Source organism: Oncorhynchus mykiss, chromosome 16 (assembly GCF_013265735.2).
Source record: "Oncorhynchus mykiss isolate Arlee chromosome 16, USDA_OmykA_1.1, whole genome shotgun sequence".
Taxonomy (NCBI): Eukaryota; Metazoa; Chordata; class Actinopteri; order Salmoniformes; family Salmonidae; genus Oncorhynchus; species Oncorhynchus mykiss.
Window position 1 is genome coordinate 62,061,604 of NC_048580.1, and position 27,425 is coordinate 62,089,028.

The 27,425-nt window shown below is 42.2% G+C and overlaps 1 protein-coding gene across 2 annotated transcripts in view; it reads left to right on the forward strand.

Moving 5' to 3' along the window:
• Positions 1-6,444: 6,444 nt before the first annotated feature.
• The window catches only part of LOC110492498 (zinc finger protein 704), a 109,383-nt gene continuing 88,402 nt past the window's right edge, over positions 6,445-27,425 (forward strand). The window contains exons 1-2 of one of the 2 annotated variants that reach the window (XM_021566874.2): positions 6,445-6,948; positions 19,099-19,325. In XM_021566874.2, the coding sequence (XP_021422549.2) occupies positions 6,658-6,948; positions 19,099-19,325 (518 nt within the window). In that variant the 5' untranslated portion in view covers positions 6,445-6,657. The remainder of the gene's footprint in view (positions 6,949-19,098; positions 19,326-27,425) is intronic. The other variant, XM_036947512.1, reaches the window with a different exon arrangement.

Below are 27,425 nucleotides of genomic sequence, written 5' to 3' on the forward strand. Positions count from 1 at the left end.
TTATATTAGCTGCCCAGTAATAATATTGAAAGTTCGGAAGTGCTAGACCACCCTGGGGGCGAGACCTCTGCAATACGTTCATACTTATCCAAGGGTTTTTGTTGTTCCAGATAAAAGCAGATATCAGTTTAACTATGGAGATAAAAATAAAAAAATGTCAGAAAGATAGCAATACATTTTTATACTTATTTCAATGTATGTAATACATTCATTTTAACAGTGTTAATTCTTCCACCCAAAGGAAATGAAAGTAAATCACAGGGTTCAAGTTCCTGTTTCAGGCAGAGTATCAAGGGAGGGAAATTGGCTTTATAGATATCTTTGAAATTCTGAATTTTTCCTATTTCCGTGTAGTCACTGAAGGGTACATGACGAAAAACATATTTGCGTGGTAGAAGGATTAATAGGCATCAATTAACTTTTTTGTAGATTAACCTTATACCCGGATATTTTAGCAAATGACTTTAGTAGAAACTGGATCTCTGGAAGACCAGTTAAAGGGTTAGACATATATAATAGCATGTCATCCGTATAGAGTGAAACTTTATGCCCTCTTCGAAAATCTTTGATAGTGGTGTTTTGTGATGGCAAACAGCTGAGGGGATAGAGCACAACCCTGTCTTGTCCCATGTCGAAGTTGGAAATAGGATGAAAAGTTTTTATTTGTGCGCACTGCAGCCATTGCGGAGAAAGAAAATACTTTGATCCAGGACTTAAAATTGGGACCGAATCCAAATTGTTTGAGAGTATAAAATAATTCATCCCACTCCACCCTATCAAATGCCTTCTCAGCATCAAGTGATAACAATATCTGGAGTATCAAATGAAGAGGGATTATAAAGTATGTTATAAAGACATCTGATGTTGAAAAAAGAATGACCATTTTTTTATGAAACCAGATTGATCTGTAGAGATAATGGAGGGAAGGACTGACTCAAAACGGCAGGCAATCATCTTAAAAAGCCTATTTACATCGCAATTCAGTAAAGAAATTGGCCTATATGAACCACACTCAAGAGTTTACATTTTTTTCAGGATAAGTTATACACATGCTTGTCTCATTGTTGCGGGCAAAGAGATTGAGGAGAATGATTCCTCAAATACGGAAAGCAAGAGAGGGGAGAGTTGATCTGAGATTTTTTTTTTATTTGCTCGGAAATCTGTTGGGTCCAGGGGATTTACCACACTACATACATTTTTATTGCCAACAGAATCTCTTCTACAGAGACTGTTCTTCTAATTCAGCAGCTATCTCAGGTTCAACTGTTGGAATATCTAAGCTCTCAAAGGTGTCGAGTAATGTAGCAGTACCAGCAGATTCCGAAGTGTATAATTGTGAGTAAAAGTTATGAAAGCATGAATTGACCTCTAAATGATCAATACATTTGTTACAGAGATGATCAGTTATCTCGGGTACAGTATGGTTTGATTTGCGGTTCTCTGCATCTGGTGTGCTAGCGTTTTCCCTGATTTCTCTCCATGTTCCACATTTTTGAGTAGAGATTTATGAGATTTTCAGCTTGTCAAGTTGAAAGAAGATCAAACTCTGTGTCACGCCCTGGCCATAGAGAGGCTTTTATTCTCTACCTGGCCATAGAGAGGCTTTTATTCTCTACCTGGCCATAGAGAGGCTTTTATTCTCTACCTGGCCATAGAGAGGCTTTTATTCTCTACCTGGCCATAGAGAGGCTTTTATTCTCTACCTGGCCATGGAGAGGCTTTTATTCTCTATTTTGGTTAGGCCAGGGTGTGACTAGGGTGGGCATTCTATGTTCGGAGTTGCCAGAGCCGCCCTCCTGTCCGGGGCTGCCAGAGCCGCCCGTCAGTCCGGAGGCGCCAGAGCCGCCCGTCAGTCCGGAGGAGCCAGAACCGCCCGTCAGTCCGGAGCTGCCAGAGTTGCCCGTCAGTCCGGAGCTGCCAGAGCCGCCCTTCACTCCAGAGCTGCCAGAATCACAGCCCCTCAGTCCAGAGGCGCCCCTCAGTCCAGTGGCACCCTCTGGACTGAGGGGCTGCAATTCTGTCCGGGACCCGCTGTCTTCAGTCCGGGGCCCGCTGCGAGGGATCCCGCACCCGAGCCGCCGCCGTAAGGAAGGCCCACCCAGACCCTCCCCTTTGAGTCAGGTTTTGCGGCCGGAGTCCACACCTTTGGGGGGATACTGTCATTCTCTATTTTGGTTAGGCCAGGGTGTGACTAGGGTGGGCAGTCTATGTTCCTTTTTCTATGTTTTTGTATTTCTTTGTTTTTGGCCGGGTATGTTTCTCAATCAGGGACAGCTGTCTATCGTTTTCTCTGACTGAGGACCATATTTAGGTAGCTCTTGCCCACATAGGTTTTGCAGGTAGTTGCTTTCTGTTTTGTGCTTTGCACCTGATGGAGCTGTTTCGGTTGTTATTTTTGTTACTTTATATTTAGTGTTCAGTTCTATTTAATAAATGATGAACACGTACCACGCTGCGCTTTGGTCCTCACCTTCTTCCACCAACGGCCGTTACACTCTGTCTTAATTGTCAAATGTTGTTTAATCTAAATCTGTAGATGAAGAGTGTGAATATGCCAAATCAAATCCAATTTTAAGTTCCCCTAGGCGTTGAATATTACACTTCCTTAATCTTGCACTGTACGAAATAATTTGGCCCCTTAGATAAGCCTTCATTGATTCCCATACTGCTGTAGGAGACATTCCAGGGGTTTGATTAAGCTCGAGAAATAGTTCAATTTGAGATGATATAAAAGCAACAAAGGTTTCTTCTGATGGAAGTAGTGAGTAAAGCCGCCAAGGGCAAAAATTAGGCTGTGTATTTGGTATAAGTAATTTCATAGAAAGAGGAGAATGATCCGAAATGACTGTAGCTTGGTAATCACACTACGTGATAAATGGCAGAAATGTATTGTCTAGGAAAAAGTAGTCTATACATGAGAAGGTTCTTATGAACTGGTGAGAAAAGATAATACTAGCTAGCTATGGGATTGCAAAAACGCACACGTGAGATATGCCATATGTCTTAAGAAATAGCTTGATTGTGGATACTGTCTTTTATGAAGGTGATATTTTAGGAGAGCTACGATCCAGATTGGGCGACAGTACACAATTCATATCACCACCTAGTATTAGGTGGTGTGTGTCCATATTTGGTAATCGAGAATATACATTTGTGAAGTATGAACTGTTATCCCAGTTTGGCGTGTAAATGTTAGCCAAGATAACAGGTGTATTATACAGTCTTCCTACTACAATAATGAAACGGCCTGCTGAGTCTGCCTCTACACTTGACATTGCGAATGGTATGTTTTTACTAATTAAAATGGCTCCTCTAGTTTTAGAAAGAAAATTTGAATAATATGATTGATCTTTTAAACGAGAGTGGTCGAAAGTGCGGCGATGTGTCTCCTGAAGAAAAGCAATATCTACTTTAAGGTGATTGAAATGAGAAAGAAACATTTTACGCTTTACTGGGTGATTTAAAGTTTTAACAGTCCAGCGAGCAAAAGTGACCGAGCAACCAGCTGTCCCTCTCATCTGGTATGACAAATAAAACCCGCAGTGGTCACCTAATAGAACAAGGTAACCGCTAATCCCCACGCAAAGATATCCACACATGATGTGCTTGTATTGGGGAGCACTAAACCTATCAAATAGCAAGCCATGTTGAAATAGTGAAGGATTTAAAACAAGTTGCGCATAATAAATAACAAATACTTATTTACAAACCAAAACTAGGCTGTTTTAAGTATAAAAGTATAAAAAATAAAAAAAAGTATAAAACATTTTATAAATCACATTTTACAGCAATTACCACTAAGTTAGCAGCAACTTCTTTAAAGATATTACTTAACCTAAAAATAGAACTGCGCTTTATCTACCCTGGATACTGGTACCATCGGAGAAATAGAAATGAGCAGCTTCACGGTAATTAAATAAAACGTAAACACAAAAGGATAATTGACTCACCACAACTAAGGCACTGACATTACCCAATACTAACAATATCAACTGATTCCACTGGAAACGCTAAACAGTATCTACAAAAGAGAGACTCTGTCTGCAGTGGATTCAAATAAAATAAAATTAAATGTTTTTGGTCACATACACATGGTTAACAGATGTTATTGCGAGTGTAGCGAAATGCTTGTGCTACTAGTTCCGACAGTGCAGCAATATCAACAAGTAATCTAACAATTCCACAACATCTACCTAATAAACACAAATCTAAGTAAAGGGATGGAATAAGAATATGTACATATAAATATATTGATGAGCAATGACCGAGCGGCATAGGCAAGATGCAATAGATGGTATAAAATATAGTAATACAGTGGGGAGAACAAGTATTTGATACACTGCCGATTTTGCAGGTTTTCCTACTTACAAAGCATGTCTGTAATTTTTATCATAGGTACACTTCAACTGTGAGAGACGGAATCTAAAACAAAAATCCAGAAAATCACATTGTATGATTTTTAAGTAATTAATTTGCATTTTATTGCATGACATAAGTATTTGATCACCTACCAACCAGTAAGAATTCCGACTCTCACAGACCTGGTAGTTTTTCTTTAAGAACCCTTCCTGTTCTCCACTCATTACCTGTATTAACTGCACCTGTTTGAACTATTTACCTGTATAAAATACACCTGTCCACACACTCAATCAAACAGAATCCAACCTCTCCACAATGGCCAAGACTAGAGAGCTGTGTAAGGACATCAGGGATAAAATTGTAGACCTGCACAAGGCTAGGATGGCCTACAGGACAATAGGCAAGCAGCTTGGTGAGAAGGCAACAACTGTTGGCGCAATTATTAGAAAATGGAAGAAGTTCAAGATGACGGTTAATCACCCTCGATCTGGGGGTCCATGCAAGATCTCACCTCGTGGGGCATCAATGATCATAAGGAAGGTGAGGGATCAGCCCTTTTATACAGGTAAATAGTTCAAACAGGTACCATTAATAAAGGTAACGAGTGGAGGACAGAGGAGCCTCTTAAAGAAGAAGTTACAGGTCTGTGAGAGCCAGAAATCTTGCTTGTTTGTAGGTGACCAAATACTTATTTCCACCATATTTTGCTAATAAATTCATAAAAAATCATAGTTGAAGTGTAAAAAAAAAAGTACAGCCTCTCTCATCTTTTTAAGTGGGAGAACTTGCACAATTGGTGGCTGACTAAATACTTTTTTGCCCCACTGTATATGGAATTTGAAATTATTTATACTTTTGATACTTCAGTATATTTTAGCAAGTACATTTACTTTTAATATATTTCAAACCAAATTTGACTTCAAACCAACTTTTACTCAAGTATTATTTTACTGGGTGACTTGCATTCACTTTTACTGCACCTACCGCACAGAGTCAGGAGAGCCATGGTGCACGCTTCTGGTCAGCATGTACTGCGCCCAGCCCGACACAGGAGTCGCTAGTGTACGATGAGACAAGGATATCCCTGCCAAACCCTCCCTAGCCCAGACAAACCCTCCCTAGCCCCTAGCCTAGCTGGGCCAATTGTGCAGCCGGCTGCGACAGAGCCTGGGCTCGAACCCAGAGTTCAACAGAGCCTGGGCTTGAACCCCTGCCTTAGACCACTGCGCCACCCGGGAGGCCCAGCTATGTGATTATCATCGGTTTCCCCAATAGGCCCAGTGGTTGCCAAACTTTTGATAGTCCAGTACCCCTTCAAACATTCAACCTCCAGCTGCGTACCACCTCTAGCACCAGGGTCAGCGCACTCTCAAATGTTGTTTTTTGCCATCATTGGCAGGCTTACAATTTAAAAATAAATGTGAATCACATTTTTATTTGGTGTACCCCCGACCGCATTGCGAACTCACTATGGGAATACCTGGCTAGGCTATATGATTATCTTGCTGCAACATAAATGCAATTGTTACATTGTAATAACGTTGTCATAAAACTGCAACAATGTAGCAGCTTCAAGTCGGGAAACAATGTAGCAGGACTAACCGAACATTCAGCAGCACTCGTTGTAACTATTGCTATTACTATTGCTATTACACTGATAAAATGGCATAGGCAAACCTATAAGGTTAATAAAAACATGGCATGGTAAAAATGGTAGTTGCACAAACATATCAATTTATTAATGTTGTGCTTTGGAATATTCTGTAGCCTGAAGAAGTTAGGCTAAATGCATAGGCTACACTGCACAGACATAGGCCCCCTGCTTCGACTTTTGCGGAGCCTACAGTAAATCTAGGCCTTGGCTGGCTACTTGTTGTTTTCATTTCTCCCTTTTCACCGGCCGGCCGGCAAACTGGAGCGACACACCCCCATTATCTTCACATACAAAAAAGTGAGTGACACATTCCAAACTACCCATTGGCTTCTGGCTTGCGATGGCAGCGGACCAATAGCAGTGAATTGAAGGCGGTGCCTTGTGAATCTCGCCTGGCTGCACGCGCAGGGGAGTGGGGGCGTGGCATTTTTTTGAGGAAAAAAAGCTAAACAATCTTTAATCTTTCAAATTGACTGTGTCGGCTTTTTAACTTGTCTCGGCTGGTGGAAAAGTCCATACCTTAGAATAGTGGTAACACACGGGGATCCACTCAAGACAGGCCTGAATGTATTTTCTTCCAAATTTCTGCACGAAAAGGTATAGAAAGCGGGTAATCTTTCTTTAGTCACCACTCCGGTCCGACGATGAATTCTAAACGTTTGCTTGACATGTCTCCGGCTGACATACTGGTCGGGGGCGCTTCGAAACAAGCCGGTATTGAACAGCATGCAGAGGGTTCCAAGGGAAGCGAAATGAGTGTCACCACTACTGACAGCGGTGTCATTCTGGCGTGCGGGAGCGGGCCCGCATCTGGAGCAGTTTTCTGCACAATCGTGCTAGACGATGACTCTTTGAGAGAATGTACAAACCAGGACATCATCCTCAATGGGAATGACCTGTCGTCAGGGAGAGAAAAATACGCGCACCGGAAAATAGTAGGTGCTATTACACTGTCATATCCATTGCATGCTGGACCTCATGTATTTTTCTTTGCAGTGAGTTGGTTAGATTAAAAGCAAGTGTGTAATGTGTTATTCTTCTTCCCCCTATTCAATTATATATCAATCGAGTTTTCACATTAGCACATTGTTTTCCTTAAAGCACACTGTTGCATACACCGGGGAAACAAACTACAGAACCAGCCGCTCTGACTTTTCTAATGACATGAATCGGCTACTTTTTAAAGTGAAAATATAGGTCAGACAGGCTATGCGTCTAACCCAAGTTAATTATAGCCTAAATGCAACTAGTATGTATGACGAATATAATCTGTTAAAATGGCGGCTCATTGCATGTTCAAAGTTTAAAGGAAAAAGGGCTGGGACTCCAAACTAATTTCCCCTCCCCCATAGCGACCGCTTTGCCTGCCAGAATTTCAGCAGGGAGGCATCGAGACCAATGATTCAGATAATATACACTAGATGACTGATTGGGGGCGCTGTGTTGAATCCGTCGATTCACTCCCCCACATTTCAGTCGTTTAGCAGATGCTCTTAACCAGAGCGATTTACAGTAGAGTACATACATTTTCATACCCCACCATTGTAACAAATATTTTGGAAGCTATAGAATTACATTTATTAATATCTACATTATTTTTGCCATATTTATTATATTACAGAAGCCTTAATGTACATATGAAAAATATATAAAAACATTTTCCTTAAAGTATAATTTTTAGATCTTACAAATGTTACTGTCCCCACTACAAAAAAAAAACATAAATACCTGTCATTTTCTTCTTGAAACGTTGAATTGAAATACTGTAGAATTGCATTAAATCCTATGGAGGACTGCTCCTACTGGGAAATTCCAATATGGCCGACCGGTGGCTACAACGCCTCTTAAAGTCCAACGTATAGCATTAGCAATCCACGGTTTATATATATAATTGACCAAGACCCTGCTTTGAAGGGAAGAAAAACTATCTACAAGTGTTGCTTGATATTATTATTATTTTTTAAAACAACAGTGCATGTCAGATATGTTGTATTGTCCCAAGACATCAACACACCCCCATATAGAAATTAGAGAGTGGACAATGTCCTACCAGTGAATTTCTAGGGGATGTCATATGCCTAAACGTTTTTGAGAAACCGTAATTTTTGTTTAGCCATCCTACATGCTATCACTTTGTTTGCTATTATAGTCTATTGTCAAAGTGTTGTCAGATGACGTGTGAGCGGGAGAATTACACAGGGTTAATGTGCTCCGTGAAGGGATTGTTCAACAGAATTACAAAATAACATATTGGTTTCCTTACCCTGTAAGCAGTCTATTGACAAGGTATGACAGCAATCTATGCTTTGGTTTAGTTTCCCTAGCACTGTTTCCACATGCCTACATTTTTTTTTTTTTTTGCATTTGTGGCACAAATCCCATTCAGGTCATGAGACAGATATTAGAATTTTCTTGTTACATTTTTGAGCTTCACAATCAATTTGAGATACTTTTAGATGATTTGGACATGATTAGGTCATTCAAATTACTGCGGTCACTGTTATAATAATTTCATATAAGCATTTCACTGTAGTGTTTTACACCTGCTGTATCCTGTGCATCTTAGGTGACATTTCCATGGGGGACGGGGGGACATGTATGTCCCAATATTAACAACAGGTCGATTTCCCCCCCCCCCAATAGGCTCAATTCTTTCAAATCTAAAACATATATACATTTCTTTGTTGGTTGGGGGCCCCTTGGAGTTCGGCGGTTCCCCAGATAGCATACTGTATGAGTAAGTTTTAAGCAATGGAAAAAATGTGTAGAATTATAGGAAATTAGCTTTAACGGTCGTTAGGACACGAAGAACTGTCCAACTCCTCCTCCTTCTCAATTTTCCAACAGAAATGGGGTGTGCCTTTAGTGGTTCATCGATGTGTCATTCTGGTCATGCACGGCTCAACCAACATAGGTAGTTCATTAGCTAAGCTAGAGCATTAAGCACAGTATAATTAATTACACTAACTACGTTTCCATCCACAGTTTTAATGCAAGTAAAGTCATACCGTATAGAAAAAAATCACGACAGCTGTGATGGAAACAGGTAGTTTCGGTACAACTTTTGAGCTGCTGACAGATAATTTATTAGTTCAACATGAGAAATGGTGTTGGAAAGGCCTTGATGTGCAACTATTTATATAATAATCATGATATCAAAGTAAACTTGGAGTCACGCGATGGTATGGTGTGTGCTCCTCCCAATATCACTCGGGAAACCATGCAGTTTATTAGGCTACAGATTAATTAAATAAGTTATGATGAACTTCACAGTCTTATTTTGGTGGCATGATGATCGATGCTTGACTGCCGTTTGACAAATACAAATGTTCTCAATGCTATCCATAATAATCTCATCATGGAGACTAGCCTACCAGCACAGCTTCTCACACTGTATCTGTCAGCTGTTGGTTAGAATGTACGACTAGAGGAGACTAGAGGAGGCACATTTGCTATTTTTAACGAAACAGTTGTTGTTGCAAAACTATCGGTAGATCTGAAAATGTGTCCACTAGTGGGGAAAATGTGTTGGAAACACGCCACTAGTGGGGAAAATGTGTTGGAAACACGCCACTAGTGGGGAAAATGTGTTGGAAACACGCCACTGGTGGGGAAAATGTGTTGGAAACACACCACTGGTGGGGAAAATGTGTTGGAAACACGCCACTGGTGGGGAAAATGTGTTGGAAACACACCACTAGTGGGGAAAATGTGTTGGAAACACGCCACTGGTGGGGAAAATGTGTTGGAAACACACCACTAGTGGGGAAAATGTGTTGGAAACACGCCACTAGTGGGGAAAATGTGTTGGAAACACACCACTAGTGGGGAAAATGTGTTGGAAACACGCCACTAGTGGGGAAAATGTGTTGGAAACACACCACTAGTGGGGAAAATGTGTTGGAAACACGCCACTAGTGGGGAAAATGTGTTGGAAACACGCCACTAGTGGGGAAAATGTGTTGGAAACACGCCACTAGTGGGGAAAATGTGTTGGAAACACACCACTAGTGGGGAAAATGTGTTGGAAACACGCTACTAGTGGGGAAAATGTGTTGGAAACACACCACTAGTGGGGAAAATGTGTTGGAAACACACCACTAGTGGGGAAAATGTGTTGGAAACACGCCACTGGTGGGGAAAATGTGTTGGAAACACGCCACTAGTGGGGAAAATGTGTTGGAAACACGCCACTGGTGGGGAAAATGTGTTGGAAACACACCACTAGTGGGGAAAATGTGTTGGAAACACACCACTAGTGGGGAAAATGTGTTGGAAACACACCACTGGTGGGGAAAATGTGTTGGAAACACACCACTAGTGGGGAAAATGTGTTGGAAACACGCCACTGGTGGGGAAAATGTGTTGGAAACACACCACTGGTGGGGAAAATGTGTTGGAAACACACCACTAGTGGGGAAAATGTGTTGGAAACACACCACTAGTGGGGAAAATGTGTTGGAAACACGCCACTAGTGGGGAAAATGTGTTGGAAACACACCACTGGTGGGGAAAATGTGTTGGAAACACACCACTGGTGGGGAAAATGTGTTGGAAACACGCCACTGGTGGGGAAAATGTGTTGGAAACACACCACTGGTGGGGAAAATGTGTTGGAAACACACCACTAGTGGGGAAAATGTGTTGGAAACACACCACTAGTGGGGAAAATGTGTTGGAAACACACCACTGGTGGGGAAAATGTGTTGGAAACACACCACTAGTGGGGAAAATGTGTTGGAAACACGCCACTGGTGGGGAAAATGTGTTGGAAACACGCCACTAGTGGGGAAAATGTGTTGGAAACACACCACTAGTGGGGAAAATGTGTTGGAAACACACCACTAGTGGGGAAAATGTGTTGGAAACACACCACTAGTGGGGAAAATGTGTTGGAAACACACCACTAGTGGGGAAAATGTGTTGGAAACACACCACTAGTGGGGAAAATGTGTTGGAAACACACCACTAGTGGGGAAAATGTGTTGGAAACACGCCACTAGTGGGGAAAATGTGTTGGAAACACGCCACTGGTGGGGAAAATGTGTTGGAAACACGCCACTGGTGGGGAAAATGTGTTGGAAACACGCCACTGGTGGGGAAAATGTGTTGGAAACACGCCACTAGTGGGGAAAATGTGTTGGAAACACACCACTAGTGGGGAAAATGTGTTGGAAACACACCACTAGTGGGGAAAATGTGTTGGAAACACACCACTAGTGGGGAAAATGTGTTGGAAACACACCACTAGTGGGGAAAATGTGTTGGAAACACACCACTAGTGGGGAAAATGTGTTGGAAACACACCACTAGTGGGGAAAATGTGTTGGAAACACGCCACTGGTGGGGAAAATGTGTTGGAAACACGCCACTGGTGGGGAAAATGTGTTGGAAACACGCCACTGGTGGGGAAAATGTGTTGGAAACACGCCACTGGTGGGGAAAATGTGTTGGAAACACAACACTAGTGGGGAAAATGTGTTGGAAACACACCACTAGTGGGGAAAATGTGTTGGAAACACACCACTAGTGGGGAAAATGTGTTGGAAACACACCACTAGTGGGGAAAATGTGTTGGAAACACACCACTAGTGGGGAAAATGTGTTGGAAACACGCCACTGGTGGGGAAAATGTGTTGGAAACACGCCACTAGTGGGGAAAATGTGTTGGAAACACGCCACTAGTGGGGAAAATGTGTTGGAAACACGCCACTGGTGGGGAAAATGTGTTGGAAACACGCCACTAGTGGGGAAAATGTGTTGGAAACACGCCACTAGTGGGGAAAATGTGTTGGAAACACGCCACTAGTGGGGAAAATGTGCAGATTTTCTTTATGCAGATTTTTGAATATTCACATGAAAATTTGTTGCCAATTGGATGGAAACCTAGTTAATATGAGGGAAATAGTTTTCATTCCAAAAAAAGAGTAAATAAGTATGTTAAAAGCAGCTTTTCTGTGTTGTAATAGATGCGGTAAGAGGTCAATGGAACGCTGACCATGGGGGACAGAAGAAGGATGCTGGATTGGCGCACAGTCAATAAATCTGAGCTAACAACGATGTTATTCGTCAAAACCGTCATGATTGATGTATTGTAACAGGCCCACAATGTGGTTACTAAAGTCCGATTGAAATACATTTGGCTGTTTTCACTGCATAACATTTAGAAGTAGTCCATTTTCAGGTTTAGAAGAAGTGACTGGACTGCTAAATGCTAACTCCCATTCGTATATCTGGTAGCTTAGCTAGCATAGAGAAATGGTTGTCAAAGTCATTTTTAACTGTAATGAAGTTGATTGGTGATGACATGAACATATTTTGGGGTTGACATCCATACAAGCAATATACTGATTTTTACCCCACCATATTGTGAAATAGTGCAAATTATATTTCCTTTCTACCCAATGGCAAAATGTGTAGAATTCTAGGAAATTAGACTTCACATTTTTATCTCTGCCTCATGTCAAAATGTGTTGAAATGCAGAAAGTTAGCTGTTTTCCCCTAAATATATTTATTGGGTGGTTGGGGGCCTTCCACTTATCCTTCCACTTATACTGTGTTTTACCCCTCCATATACCCCTCAAGATACCCCTTAAGAAAGGCATAATAAGTCAAACTGTGTAGAATTGCAGGAAATGCGGAGAACCCCTCAGACACCCCGTCTACTGTTCATCCCCCCCCCGTTATCACCCCTCGGACAGCCCGTCTACTGCCCCCCCATTATCTACACCACAATTTCACCCTTACTGTGCATTTGACAATACAACTTTAAACTTGAAAAATATTTGGGAAGCAAAAAAATTATATTAGAAAAAATGAATACCTCCTATATATATATATATAGGGGCAGTACTCACTGAATGTTGATATTGTGAACCTATGTTATGTATTTTTACCTCCTGTTTCAGGAAGTGATGTCACTGAGTACTGCCCCTATATGTAGGACCTTAAGAGTGGGCTTTAAGGTTAGGGTCAGAGTAGGCGTTAAGGTTAAGGTTAGGGTAAGAGTAGGCGTTAAGGTTAAGGTAAGAGTAGGCGTTAAGGTTAGAGTAAGGGTAGGAATATAGGTTAGAGTAGGGGTAGGGGTCAGGGAGGGTTAGGTAACTGTAAGGGTTGAGGTTAATGTTAGGGTAAGAGTAGGGTTTAAGGTAAGGGTAGGGTTTGAGGTAAGGATAGGGGTTAAGGGTAGGGGTTAGAGTAAGGGTAGGGGTTAAGGTTAGGGTAAGGCTAGGGGTTAAGGTTAGGGTAGGGATGTCCCAAGGATCCCAGATAGCACACACCCAGCTCCTCCCCATTCCTGCCACTCACAAGCTCCTCCCCCTCCTGCCACTCACAAGCTCCTCCCCCTCCTGCCACTCACAACAACAAAGATGAAAGATAATTTCTTCCTCTCTGACAACAAGCGGTTTCAAATCGTTATTTGCATTTGAGGTTTGGTCCAACAGAATCGGTCATATGGACACTGAAACACATTTAGACAATATTTTACTGTAATAGATGGGAACCTAACTTTTCTAACAATACCCTTTATATGTCTAAACTCCTCAAATTGCGCAAAGAGCAGACCCAATTAAAACTGGAGTATCAAGGAACATTGATTCTGCAAAATTAATGCTCAGTTTCTGTCGTGCACGGGTACCGCTAGAAGCATTTTAGCCACAGACTGTTATGCTGGCTGTCTAGTTTGTGTTTTATAAATGTGCAATGAACATAAAAAAATATTATGTAAGGAATTAACAACTAGTTCTCATTCTGATAAATAAGGTAGGCCACTTGATTTCAACATCTGAACAAAGTGGACAAGCTAGCATACTGTTGGAGACGGTCAGAAGGGTGTGTTCATAACAATTCAACTGTTATATCTTGTTAGCTAGCAAATAGATCCAAGTTGGCTAGACTTTAATTATAAAGATTAGCTGGCTACTGACTAGCATGGGGGCTTGTGCTTGAGAGGTTGTTTATGAGACCTGTGTTAATTTTATATTAATGCCTGCTTGTTGGTCATTATTAGTCAATGCTACAAGACGTTGGTCATTATTAGTCAATGCTACAAGACGTTGGTCATTATTAGTGAACGCTACAAGACATTGGTCATTATTAGTGAACACTACAAGATGTTGGTCATTATTAGTGAATGCTACAAGAAATTGGTCATTGTTAGTGAATGCTGCAAGAAGTTGGTCATTGTTAATGAATGCTACAAGAAGTTGGTCATTATTAGTGAATGCTACATGAAGTTGGTCATTATTAGTGAATGCTACAAGACGTTGGTCATTATTAGTGAATGCTACAAGAAGTTGGTCATTATTAGTGAATGCTACATGAAGTTGGTCATTATTAGTGAATGCTACAAGACGTTGGTCATTATTAGCGAATGCTACAAGAAGTTGGTCATTATTAGTGAATGCTACATGAAGTTGGTCATTATTAGTGAATGCTGCAAAAAGTTTGTCATTATTAGTGAATGCTACAAGAAGTTGGTCATTATTAGCGAATGCTACAAGATGTTGGTCATTATTAGTGAATGCTACAAGACGTTGGTCATTATTAGCGAATGCTACAAGAAGTTGGTCATTATTAGTGAATGCTACATGAAGTTGGTCATTATTAGTGAATGCTACAAGACGTTGGTCATTATTAGTGAATGCTACAAGAAGTTGGTCATTATTAGTGAATGCTACATGAAGTTGGTCATTATTAGTGAATGCTACAAGACGTTGGTCATTATTAGCGAATGCTCCAAGAAGTTGGTCATTATTAGTGAATGCTACATGAAGTTGGTCATTATTAGTGAATGCTACAAGACGTTGGTCATTATTAGTGAATGCTACAAGAAGTTGGTCATTATTAGTGAACGCTACATGAAGTTGGTCATTATTAGTGAATGCTGCAAAAAGTTTGTCATTATTAGTGAATGCTACAAGAAGTTGGTCATTATTAGTGAATGCTACAAGAAGTTGGTCATTATTAGCGAATGCTACAAGAAGTTGGTCATTATTAGTGAATGCTACATGAAGTTGGTCATTATTAGTGAATGCTACAAGACGTTGGTCATTATTAGTGAATGCTACAAGAAGTTGGTCATTATTAGTGAATGCTACATGAAGTTGGTCATTATTAGTGAATGCTGCAAAAAGTTTGTCATTATTAGTGAATGCTACAAGAAGTTGGTCATTATTAGTGAATGCTACAAGAAGTTGGTCATTATTAGTGAATGCTACAAGTCTTTGGTTATTATTAGTGAATGCTACAGGAAGTTGGTCATTAATTATAAATTTTTGCTCAGAAAACTTGGGGGGCCAAATTAAATCACCTGTGGCCGCTAGTTGGGGAACCCTACTTTAAACAATAGGTTATATATTCTAGTTGTCAGTGCCTCCTAATTGTTGGACAGATTTAGTGTAACTGACAGCTTCTATTTCTTTGTACACAAAATCTCTCAACAACGTCTCTTTCCCAAAACTGTCAGGCGCATTCTCCAAGATGGCGTAGCAGTCGGACGTGTGTTTTGTCTTGTCCCGTATCGTTTTCCTTGTTTTTTTTCTCGTAAATATTTTGTATATATTTTAATCTCACTTCCCATCTATGGACTGAATATACTCTCCTGCAACCCACCTCACCCAATGTGGTACGAATCTGCTATTTCTATACTTTAGAACCGGAACCCCAATCAGAAGCTAGCCAGGTAACTAGCTACTAGCTAGTAGTCAGTTTGCCATTGCTAGCGGTCTTCACCGTTAATTCGGACACCAGCCAGCCCCAGCTCAGTCAATACCTGCCAGTCTGCACAGCGCGATATCAACCCAGAGCATATCGGATTGCTTTTTCTCTACCATATCTCCGGATTCCTACCGCAAGCTCTGAACCTTTACACCGGATCATCGCAGCTAGCTAGCTGCAATCCGAGTGGCTACTCCTGGCTAATGTCTCTGTCCTGAAGCAAGCACCAGTTAGCCTTGAGCTAGCCTCGAGCTAGGCCCATCTCCCGGCTTGCCGAAGAGGTCCACCAGCTAATTATTGTGCTACAATACCTCTTTTGCCAAATGGCCTAGACCATTTACTGCCGACACGGAGCCCCGCCTATCCATCACGACTGGTCTGCCGACGTAATCGTCCGAGGTGGATCCAACAGGCTCTTCTGTTGCGACATCGCCGAAGGCCCATCTGCTAGCCCTGGCCCGCTAGCTGTCTGAATCGCCCTGTCTCCAGCTCACCTAGCGTAGTAGCAACTACTGAATCGTCTCCCTGACTCACCTATTGCTACTTATTGGTCCCTATGATCACTCTGCTACATATGCCTCTCCCTAATGTCAATATGCCCTGTCTATTGCTGTTCTGCTTAGTGATTATTGCCTTATTTCACTGTAGACCCCCCAGCCCTGCCCAATATGCCTTAGCCCCCATACATGCGGTGACCTCATCTGGCTTAACTGGTGCCTCTAGAGAGAAAACCTCTCTCATCGTCACTCAATGCCTAGGTTTACCTCCACTGTACTCACATCCTACCATACCCTTGTCTGTAAATTATGCCTTGAATCTATTCTTCCACGCCCAGAAATCTGCTCCTTTTAATATCTGTTCCGAATGCACTAGATGACCAGGTCTTAAAGCCTTTAGCCGTACCCTTATCCTACTCCTCATCTGTTCCTCTGGTGATGTAGAGGTTAACCCAGGCCCTGCAGCCCCAGCCCCACTCCCATTCCCCAGGCGCTCTCATTTGTTGACTTCTGTAACTGTAAAAGCCTTGGTTTCATGCATGTTAACATCAGAAGCCTCCTCCCTAAGTTTGTTTTATTCACTGCTTTAGCACACTCCACCAACCCTGATGTCCTAGCTGTGTCTGAATCCTGGTTTAGGAAGGCCACCAATCCTGAAAATTCATCCCCAACTACAACATTTTCCGACAAGATAGAACTGACAAAGGGAGCGGAGTTGCAACCTACTGCAGAGATAGCCTGCAGAGTTCTGTCATACTATCCAGGTCTTTTAAACAAGTATCTCATTGTGGCCGCTTGTTATAGACCCTCCTCAGCCCCCAGCTGTGCCCTGGACACCATATGTGAATTGATTGCCCCCCCCCATCTATCTTCAGAGTTCGTACTGTTAGGTAACCCAAACTGGGATATGCCGTCCTACAATCACCCCGGCCGTCCTACAATCTAAGCTAGATGCCCTCAATCTCGCACAAATTATCAAGGAACCTACCAGGTACACACCTCTGCTGTCTTTAACCAGGATCTCAGTGATCACTGCCTCATTGCCTGTGTCCGTAACTGTCACTGTCAAACGCTCCCTAAAATACTTCAGTGAGCTGGCCTTTCTAACCGACCTCACCCGGGTATCCTGGAGGATATTGACCTCATCCAGTCAGTAGAGGATGCCTGGTTGTTCTTTAAAGTGCTTTCCTCACCATCTTAAATAAGCATGCCCCATTCAAAAAATGTAGAACTAAGAACAGATATAGCCCTTGGTTCACCCCAGACTTGACTGCCCTTGACCAGCACAAAAACATCCTGTGGCGTTCTGCATTAGCATCGAATAGTCACCGCGATATGCAACTTTTCAGGGAAGTCAGGAACCAAAATACATAGTCAGTTAGGAAAGCTAAGACTGGATTTTTCAAACAGAAATTTGCATCATGTAGCAGTAATTCCAAAAAGTTTTGGGACACTGTAAAGTCACCACCGATAGTCTCTATAGGGCTGCCACAGGGTTCAATTCTCTGGCTGACTCTTGTCTATGTATATATCAATGATGTTGCTCTTGCTGCTGGTGATTGTCTGATCCACCTCTACGCAGACGACACCATTCTGTATACATCTGACCCTTCTTTGGACACTGTGTTAACAAACCTGCAAACGCGCTTCAATGCCATATAACTCTCCTTCCATGGCCTCCAACTGCTTTTAAATACTTTTAAAACTAAATGCATGCTCTTCAACCGATTGCTGCCGCACCTGCCCGCCTGACTAGCATCACAACTCTGGACGGTTCTGACTTAGAATATGTGGACAGGTACAAATACCTAGTTGTCTGGTTAGACTATAAACTCTCCTTCCAGACTCTCCATCTCCAATCCAAAATTAAATCTAGAATCGGCTTCCTATTTCGCAACAAAGCCTCCTTCACTCATGCTGCCAAACATACCATCATAAAATTGACTATCCCACCGATCCTTGACTTCGGCGATGTCATTTACAAAATAGCCTCCAACACTCTACTCAGCAAACTGGATGTAGTCTATCACAGTGGCATCTGTTTTGTCACCAAAGCCCCATATACTACCCACCACTGTGACCTGTATGCTCTCGTTGGCTGGCCCTTGCTACAAACCCACTGGCTACAGGTCATCTACAAGTCTTTGCTAGGTAAAGCCCCACCTTATCTCAGCTCACTGGTTACCATAGCAGCACCCACCCGTAGCACACGCACCAACAGGTATATTTCACTGGTCATCCCCAAAGCCAACTCTTCCTTTGGCCGCCTTTCTTCCAGTTCTCTGCTGCCAATGACTGGAACGAATTGCAAAAATTACTGAAGCTGGAGAATTATCACCCTCTCTAACTTTAAGCATCAGCTGTCAGAGCAGTATACGATCACTGTACCTGTACACAGCCAATCTGTAAATAGCACCCCCGACTAACTACCTCATCCCCATATTGTTATTTATCCTCTTGCTCTTTTGCACCCCAGTATCTCTATTCTCTACTTGCGCATCATCATCTGCACATCTGTCACTCCAGTGTTAATGCTAAATTGTAATTATTTTGCCTCCATGGCCTATTTATTGCATTGCCTCCCTAATCTTCTACATTTTCACACACTGTACATATATTTTTCTCTTGTGTTATTGACTGTATGTTTGTTTATGTGTAACTCTGTTGTTGTTTTTGTCGCACTGCTTTGCTTTATCTTGGCCAGGTCACAGTTGTAAATGAGAACTTGTTCTCAACTGGCCTACCTGGTTAAGTAAAGGTGAAATAAAAATAAATAAATAAAACATGTGGACTAAAAAGCACCAACATAACAGTTCTGAGACTGCAACCATTTCTCAGCTGTGTGTGTACTGTTCTTCATCCTTTAGATGGGTTGTGGTGGCGAGGCAGAGAGGAACAGTGGTCTGACTGGGGTCCTTACTAACGGCAGTCCCACTCACTGCCTGATCCTGAACGGGCAGAAGCCGGACAGACACATGCACTTGAAAGCGAGGAATCCGCTGGTGCCTGATGGTTTCCAGGAAACCGGACATCAAGTGCCACCTGAGGAGAGAAATCCCCACCCCTCCTCCCACATACCTGTCCCCCGACGCAGGTAGGGACCACATGGCTAATAACATAGTAGTGTTGTCACAATACCAGCGTTTTTCATTCGATACCGATACCAGGTTTAGTATTACAATACTCGATACCATCACGATACTTATTACCAAAACGATACCACAAAAAATATATATTAGCCAAAGTCACAAAATTACACTTGATCCAGACAGATAAACTTTAGGACTTATTTTATTGGAAACTGCTCAGAGAACATACAGGATTATTTTATTGGAAACTGCTCAGAGAACATACTGTACTTTTTATTGGAAACTGCTCAGAGAACATACTGTATTTTTTATTGGAAACTGCTCAGAGAACATACTGTATTTTTTTATTGGAAACTGCAAAGAGAACATACTGTATTTTTTATTGGAAACTGCTCAGAGAACATACTGTATTTTTTATTGGAAACTGCTCAGAGAACATACTGTATTTTTTATTGGAAACTGCTCAGAGAACATACTGTATTTTTTTATAGGAAACTGCAAAGAGAACATACTGTATTCTTTTATTGTACTTATTAACAACATTTGCATGGAAGAAGCAATCTGTTCTTTTCGAATAGTGTGCACTGTCTCTTTAAGAAATTAATGACATTATTTGCTTAATTTGCAAGGCAGAATGTGGCTGTGGAATCTGACTTTGTGACTCGGGAATCTAGTGGAAACCAGACATGAGTTAAAGGAAGATGAAGAAGTGAATGTTGTTTTGGTGGCATGGGAGACAATGTGAATTAGTAACATTTTTGGTGCCTGCCAGCTTTTAAATTAGCATATTTTGTGTTATGGTTTGCATATTATCACAAACAAAGTAGTAGGATTGTGAATTCAGCTGTAAGCTAGCAAGGAAAGTTAGCCTACAATTAAAGCTGGAAGCTACCGGTATCGTCTTGCATTGTAAAAGTGTCTAGCCTGTATGGCCATTGTTTTGTGAACATTAATTAACAGTTTCAACATTTCTACATGCTGGGTCGAATTATTCAGGTGTGTTAACTTCTGTGCCGCGTGAGTGAGGAGATAACATGATGCAGCCCAGACTCCCAGTGCAGGCTAAGTGGAGCAGAAGTGAGGAGATAACATGATGCAGCCCAGACTCCCAGTGCAGGCTAAGTGGAGCAGAAGTGAGAAGATACCATGATGCAGCCCAGACTCCCAGTGCAGGCTAAGTGGAGCAGAAGTGAGGAGATAACATGATGGACCCCAGACTCCCAGTGAAGGCTAAGTGGAGCAGGAGTCAGGAGATAACATGATGCAGCCCAGACTCCCAGTGCAGGCTAAGTGGAGCAGGAGTGGGGACTGGGAAGCTAATGTAGCTCAGACTCCCGGTGCAGGCTAAGTGGAGCAGGAGTGAGGAGATAACATGATGCAGCCCAGACTCCCGGTGCAGGCTAAGTGGAGCAGGAGTGGGGACTGGGGAGCTAATGTAGCTCAGACAACTCTAGCAATGAATGACTAAGTGGAGCAGGCTCTTTGCTCTTGGCGCTATAAAGGGGCTATGCTAATACAGACTTGATCCTCTCAATCACGTAAGACACATTTGACAGAAGTACTGAACGTAACAAAAATTATAGTACCTAACTGTACATGTTTTTTTGTATCGAAAAGTACTGAAGTTTTGGTATACTGTGCAACTCTATAACATAGATGTTACCAAGTACTGCGTCGATAACAATATGGTTATTACGTGGTTATTACCAGTGGCATGGTTGCTGCTTCAACCAGAGTTGGGTCAATACCAGTCCTAGTCCAAATGAAACAGTCATTGAATGGGGCATAGAATTTCTGAAATTGAAAATAGCTCTAAGAATTGGATGTTTCCACATAAAAATCCAAACCCAAGTTCTGAATAAACTAGAGTTGAAATGGAATTGACTCTGACCTTGTGGTGGTTCAAACTATCCCGTGGTTTGGGCATAAATGTTGTGGGGAGGCTTGGTCAGATGACCGCTGTTGGATTCTTAGAAAACATTCCAGTGTTTCAGAATAGTTCTGATTCTCAAGATCTAAAATAAATGCCTTAAAGTAAATGCCTTCAATGGTTAAAGTTTTAGAATAAAGTCAAGATTGCCCAATCATGTGGGTGAGAATGGAAGATATGATGGCCATGTTGCTGTTGACTGATAAACCTAAACCAATACTGTTCTCACTGTAATAGTGAGACCACTAGCTTATGAACCAATCACTATATTAATCCATACACAAATCAGTGCACATGATATCAATGCCTTGTATCACTGCCTTGCTCACCATGGCCAACCTCACTAAATGTGGTCTTTGCCTTAACATTGAGATCCAAGCAGATCACTCATTCAACGCTACAAAAAATGACCCATGTTTCACTTTGTTGAGCGTGTGGTCTTTCATACTACAGGATATTGTGTTCATAAAGATTAGTTCCTTGGATTGGACATGAAAGGTTATGGAATTATTAACCCCCACAGACCCCCACCCCCCTTATAATCTGTAAATCAGTATAATGTCCAAGTGAAATTGACTCCTGCGACTTAATCCCTGTCTCATATTCAGGTAAAAGGGTTAACACTTTACTTAAAATTGTTCTAATATCTATTTTCTCCATTTCATCCCGGTATCAGTAAGCCAGGCGTGCACTCTGAGTGGCTAGACAGACCAGTGCACTCTGAGTGGCTCGACAGATCAGTGCACTCTGAGTGGCTCGACAGATCAGTGCACTCTGAGTGGCTAGACAGACCAGTGTGTCTGAGTGTCTAGACAGACCAGTGCACTCTGAATGGCTAGACAGACCAGTGCACTCTGAGTGGCTAGACAGACCAGTGCACTCTGAGTGGCTAGACAGACCAGTGCACTCTGAGTGGCTAGACAGACCAGTGCAGTCTGAGTGGCTAGACAGACCAGTGCACTCTGAGTGGCTAGACAGACCAGTGTGTCTGAGTGGCTAGACAGACCAGTGTGTCTGAGTGGCTAGACAGACCAGTGTGTCTGAGTGGCTCGACAGACCAGTGTGTCTGAGTGGCTAGACAGACCAGTGCAGTCTGAGTGGCTAGACAGACCAGTGCAGTCTGAGTGGCTAGACAGACCAGTGTGTCTGAGTGGCTAGACAGACCAGTGTGTCTGAGTGGCTAGACAGACCAGTGTGTCTGAGTGGCTAGACAGACCAGTGCAGTCTGAGTGGCTAGACAGACCAGTGTGTCTGAGTGGCTAGACAGACCAGTGTGTCTGAGTGGCTAGACAGACCAGTGCAGTCTGAGTGGCTAGACAGACCAGTGCAGTCTGAGTGGCTAGACAGACCAGTGTGTCTGAGTGGCTAGACAGACCAGTGTGTCTGAGTGGCAAGACAGACCAGTGCAGTCTGAGTGGCTAGACAGACCAGTGCAGTCTGAGTGGCTAGACAGACCAGTGTGTCTGAGTGGCTAGACAGACCAGTGTGTCTGAGCGGCTAGACAGACCAGTGCAGTCTGAGTGGCTAGACAGACCAGTGCAGTCTGAGTGGCTAGACAGACCAGTGTGTGTATGTTGACATGTTTTTCTCTCAGCAGTTTGTACTGTTGTGTGTGACTCAATGACTAGCAGAGCGAGAGGGGCTCAAGGCTGTTTTCTCTGTTGCTGTGACACACACACACACACACACACACACACACACACACACACACACACACACACACACACACACACACACACATACACACACACACACACACACACACAGGCAGCAGTCAGAGAGAGAGAGAGAGAGAGAGAGCTGTGTCTGTCCAGGGACATGACCCGTCAGCGCTCTGCTAGATAACAGTGCTACACAACAGATGAGGTCTGGGAACGGCTGCAGGCAGAGCGTTTTTATTCAACATGTTTTAGAACCATTGATAGGTTGGAGAAGCTGTCTATATGGGGGATGGAAGCTCTGTGTGTTTTCATAGTGTAGTGGGGAATTGGCCTGGTTTCTCCTCTGCCACCTCCCCTACCAGCTGTCACAGTTGGGGTTTTCTGCTAGGGCCGTGTGTCGAACACAGTTGTGTAAAAGTGTTCAGTTCAGTTCATGGTTGTATCGCTGGGTTACTGTGTCCTGCAAACAAGCTAAAACAAGGTTCTCTGCACAGAGGAGAGGAAGGACTCAGGAGGTGCACAGAAACACACACACACAGATACAGCTGATAAAAATATCTAAAGAACGTGTGAATGAACAAAAAGAGGTCCAGTGGAATGGTTGGGCCAGCTTTTTGGCTGGTTCGTTGTGAAAATGTTTTCTTATCTCTGCTCCTGCAGGTATTGACTCTGATGCAGTTGTTGAAGTGAATGGAAATAGTGCCCCTAGTTTATCTATGTCAACGCTGTGACAGATTGCCACTAGGGCCATGACGGTCATGGAATTTTGGATGCCGGTTATTGGTCTGCCAAAATACGCACGTTTTCTCCTCTCCTCCACCCCTGACTGCATGTGCTGCTGCTGCTGGAAGGGGGGCATTGCCTAGGCAACCAAGGACTCTTTTGTTACAACAGCTTGTTTTTTTTCAGCAAGAAGCAAAACAGTTTCATCATGTTGTAAAGAGTCCATGTTACCGCGTAAATCAACTCAACCCCACGAATACTCGGTCGTCCCAAGTCAGTTGTTCATTCTACAAAAAGATACAAATGATAAAACAACGGTTATGACGGTTATTTCTTTTCATGACAGTCTTCATCCATAATCGGCAGAGGTAATCAACAGCATGGTGGTTATGGAGGCTGGATGAAGCACAGGTTACGCACACAGTTCGTACTTTCGCAACTAGGGGATAGTCAGATCTATTTGGCTTGCCCTCCCGAAGTTGTTGACTTGTGCTAGAATATTTTTTTACAATTTACCACCCAGCCCTATTATTAGCCATGATTAGGGCCTTGGCGCTTCCCTGACCTTGTGACCTGACCAGGAAAAAAACGATCCAGCCCTGAGAGAAAGAGAGACTGCAACTCTAACCCCAGCATATGTTTTATAGCCTCCTCACCAATGATCTCTCTCTAAGCTGTGTGCATGCAGTTCCTGGAACAGTAACGTGCAGAAGAATTGCAGCCCACGCAGAGATGGACAAGATTGAACTTCACTAAAATGTACACTATCTTTCCTGGCTTTAAACAGAGAACCATTTCTCCATACTGTGGAAATTGGCATTACATCAATAAAATAACAGTCCCTTTCAATGCAACAAGCCAAATCCAACTTCAAGACTGAGTTGGTGATTTTGTTTTAGGCAGGGGTGAAAGTAGATTTATTTTCTTACCGGTACGGACATTTTTTTGAATACTTCAGAAATTACAAGGTAGCCTCCTCCGCTGACACTGACTAACAGGTAAACAACGTTGTCTAATCCATTTAATTGGCCTACGAAAAGGGGAGACACAATACGATATGAGGAGGAAATTATTGTCCCAAAACAAACAAAAGTGGCACTGACTCAATGAGAAAGACAGTGAATATGCAAGCTTACTGGAGATATGGCAGATGTTCCCCGCTGGTGCCAATAAAATGTTTGCTCAATTATAAGTTAAGAATTTTGATATCTAAAAGATAGATTGGAGTCTTTTCATTGTCATCTCTTTACATCAATAGCCATTTGCTTTCCGAACAGTTTTTCTGCGATTGTATTTTCTAATCTCACGATATGCCTGGCTCGGTCTCTCAGCTTTTCACTGACAGTAGCAACTTAACAATCATCTATTTGGTATTTGCCGCGTACGCTGCCCAAATTGCGCACCCTTCTGACTGTAGGCTATGCGATTTAAAACAATTCCCTTTTTTAAGAAGCTAATGATCCTCTGTGGTCAAATAACTTGACTGGCCTGCACAGAGCCCTGACCTGAACCCCATCAAATACCTTTGGGATAAATTAGAATTCTCTTGTGGCTGAATGGAAGCAAGTCCCCTCAGCAATGTTTCAACATCAAGTGGAAAGCCTTCCCAGAAGAGTTGAGGCTGTTATAGCAGTAAAGGGTGGACCAACTCCATATTAATGCCCATCATTTTGGAATTAGGTGTCCAATAATTTGGGTCATGTAGTGTATCTCCTGTCCCATTTGAGCTACAGTCATGATATTTTGCACATATATGCCAGGGAGGTAACGGTTCACCAAACCCACAGTTTGGTACGTACAGTATTGTTGCTTTGGATTCACGATTCGCTTGCCAGCAGTTACTGTAGTTCATTTTTGTTTTTTTGACAAAAGATGCAAAAACTGCAAAGCACCCTATTTGTGGCCCAAGTCCAGCTTCTGTGATGGCATTCACAATGTTCCTATCATTATCTGTTGTGACAGGGATTGTTATGTTGGGCCTCACAACAAGAGGTCTTCACGCGTCAAAAGATCTGTGAGCACTATTTCTATGCTTCCAGTTCTTAAGTTTTGTTTTTTGCGTCTTTCACTTTCAAACAGCTGAAAATACAATATTTTTGGTTATGTAAAATATATTTCACAGCAGATGAGATGGTACAATGGTTCTCTACACTGCTTGTTCTGTCACATAAACGGATATTAGGCAAACTATTTGAGTTTTAGAAACCAGGAAATGGCTTAGAGATTTCTGCATATTGCACCTTTAATTCGAATTTTAAAAATCATTAAATGGCGTAGAGATTTCTGCATATTGCACCTTTAATTAGAATTTTAAAAATCATTAAATGGCGTAGAGATTTCTGCATATTGCACCTTTAATTAGAATTTTAAAAATCATTAAATGGCGTAGAGATTTCTGCATATTGCACCTTTAATTAGAATTTTAAAAATCATTAAATGGCGTAGAGATTTCTGCATATTGCACCGTTAATTGCATCATCTTCCATTGATTATATAACCTCCTAACGTTCTTCCATTGATTATATAACCTCCTAACGTTCTTCCATTGATTATATAACCTCCTAACGTTCTTCCATTGATTATATAACCTCCTAACGTTCTTTGCCACACACGGAGGTTCTATGACTGTAGTGCTACTTTGATGATTTTTGATTGGCCGTCAACAAGCTACATGCGCCACTCATGAAATGCATACTGTACTGCATACTGTACTGTCATTTTTATCTCAATCAGAATCAGGGCTGCTTGAATACAAAGGGGAGACGAAGTTGTGTTCTTGTTTCTTTGTATTTCCGTCTTGCACCGGTGGAATGTACGAGGTGAAGTCTGTGTAAATATGTCAACATGTTTGAGGTGTTGGTGGAATGCTGGGATGAAGTCGGTGTAAATATGTCAACATGTTTGAGGTGTTGGTGGAATGCTGGGATGAAGTCGGTGTAAATATGTCAACATGTTTGAGGTGTTGGTGGAATGCTGGGATGAAGTCGGTGTAAATATGTCAACATGTTTGAGGTGTTGGTGGAATGCTGGGATGAAGTCTGTGTAAATATGTCAACATGTTTGAGGTGTTGGTGGAATGCTGGGATGAAGTCGGTGTAAATATGTCAACATGTTTGAGGTGTTGGTGGAATGCTGGGATGAAGTCGGTGTAAATATGTCAACATGTTTGAGGTGTTGGTGGAATGCTGGGATGAAGTCGGTGTAAATATGTCAACATGTTTGAGGTGTTGGTGGAATGCTGGGATGAAGTCGGTGTAAATATGTCAACATGTTTGAGGTGTTGGTGGAATGCTGGGATGAAGTCTGTGTAAATATGTCAACATGTTTGAGGTGTTGGTGGAATGCTGGGATGAAGTCGGTGTAAATATGTCAACATGTTTGAGGTGTTGGTGGAATGCTGGGATGAAGTCGGTGTAAATATGTCAACATGTTTGAGATGTTGCTGGCATGAAGTCGGTGTAAATATGTCAACCTTTCTGAGGTGTTGGCACTTGCACAGTCTATTCTCGTTGATCAGTGGCGACATACTGTTAACGTTTTGTCTACAACTCTCTTTCTATCGCCGTTTTAAACTACTGTTAATACAAAATGTTCCCAAAGTGGAGATTGAAACGGTGATGGATGATCCTCCTGGTTTATCCACCCCATCACTCTCCATCGTACAGAACTAGTTCCCGGCTGCGCCTCACAAAAGGATCATTTGAAATGCTCCAGTTATGATTTGAATTTTGATTACAACGTGTGCATAGACTCTAGTTAGTTTAATGGATTAGCCCACAATGTTTTTTTCA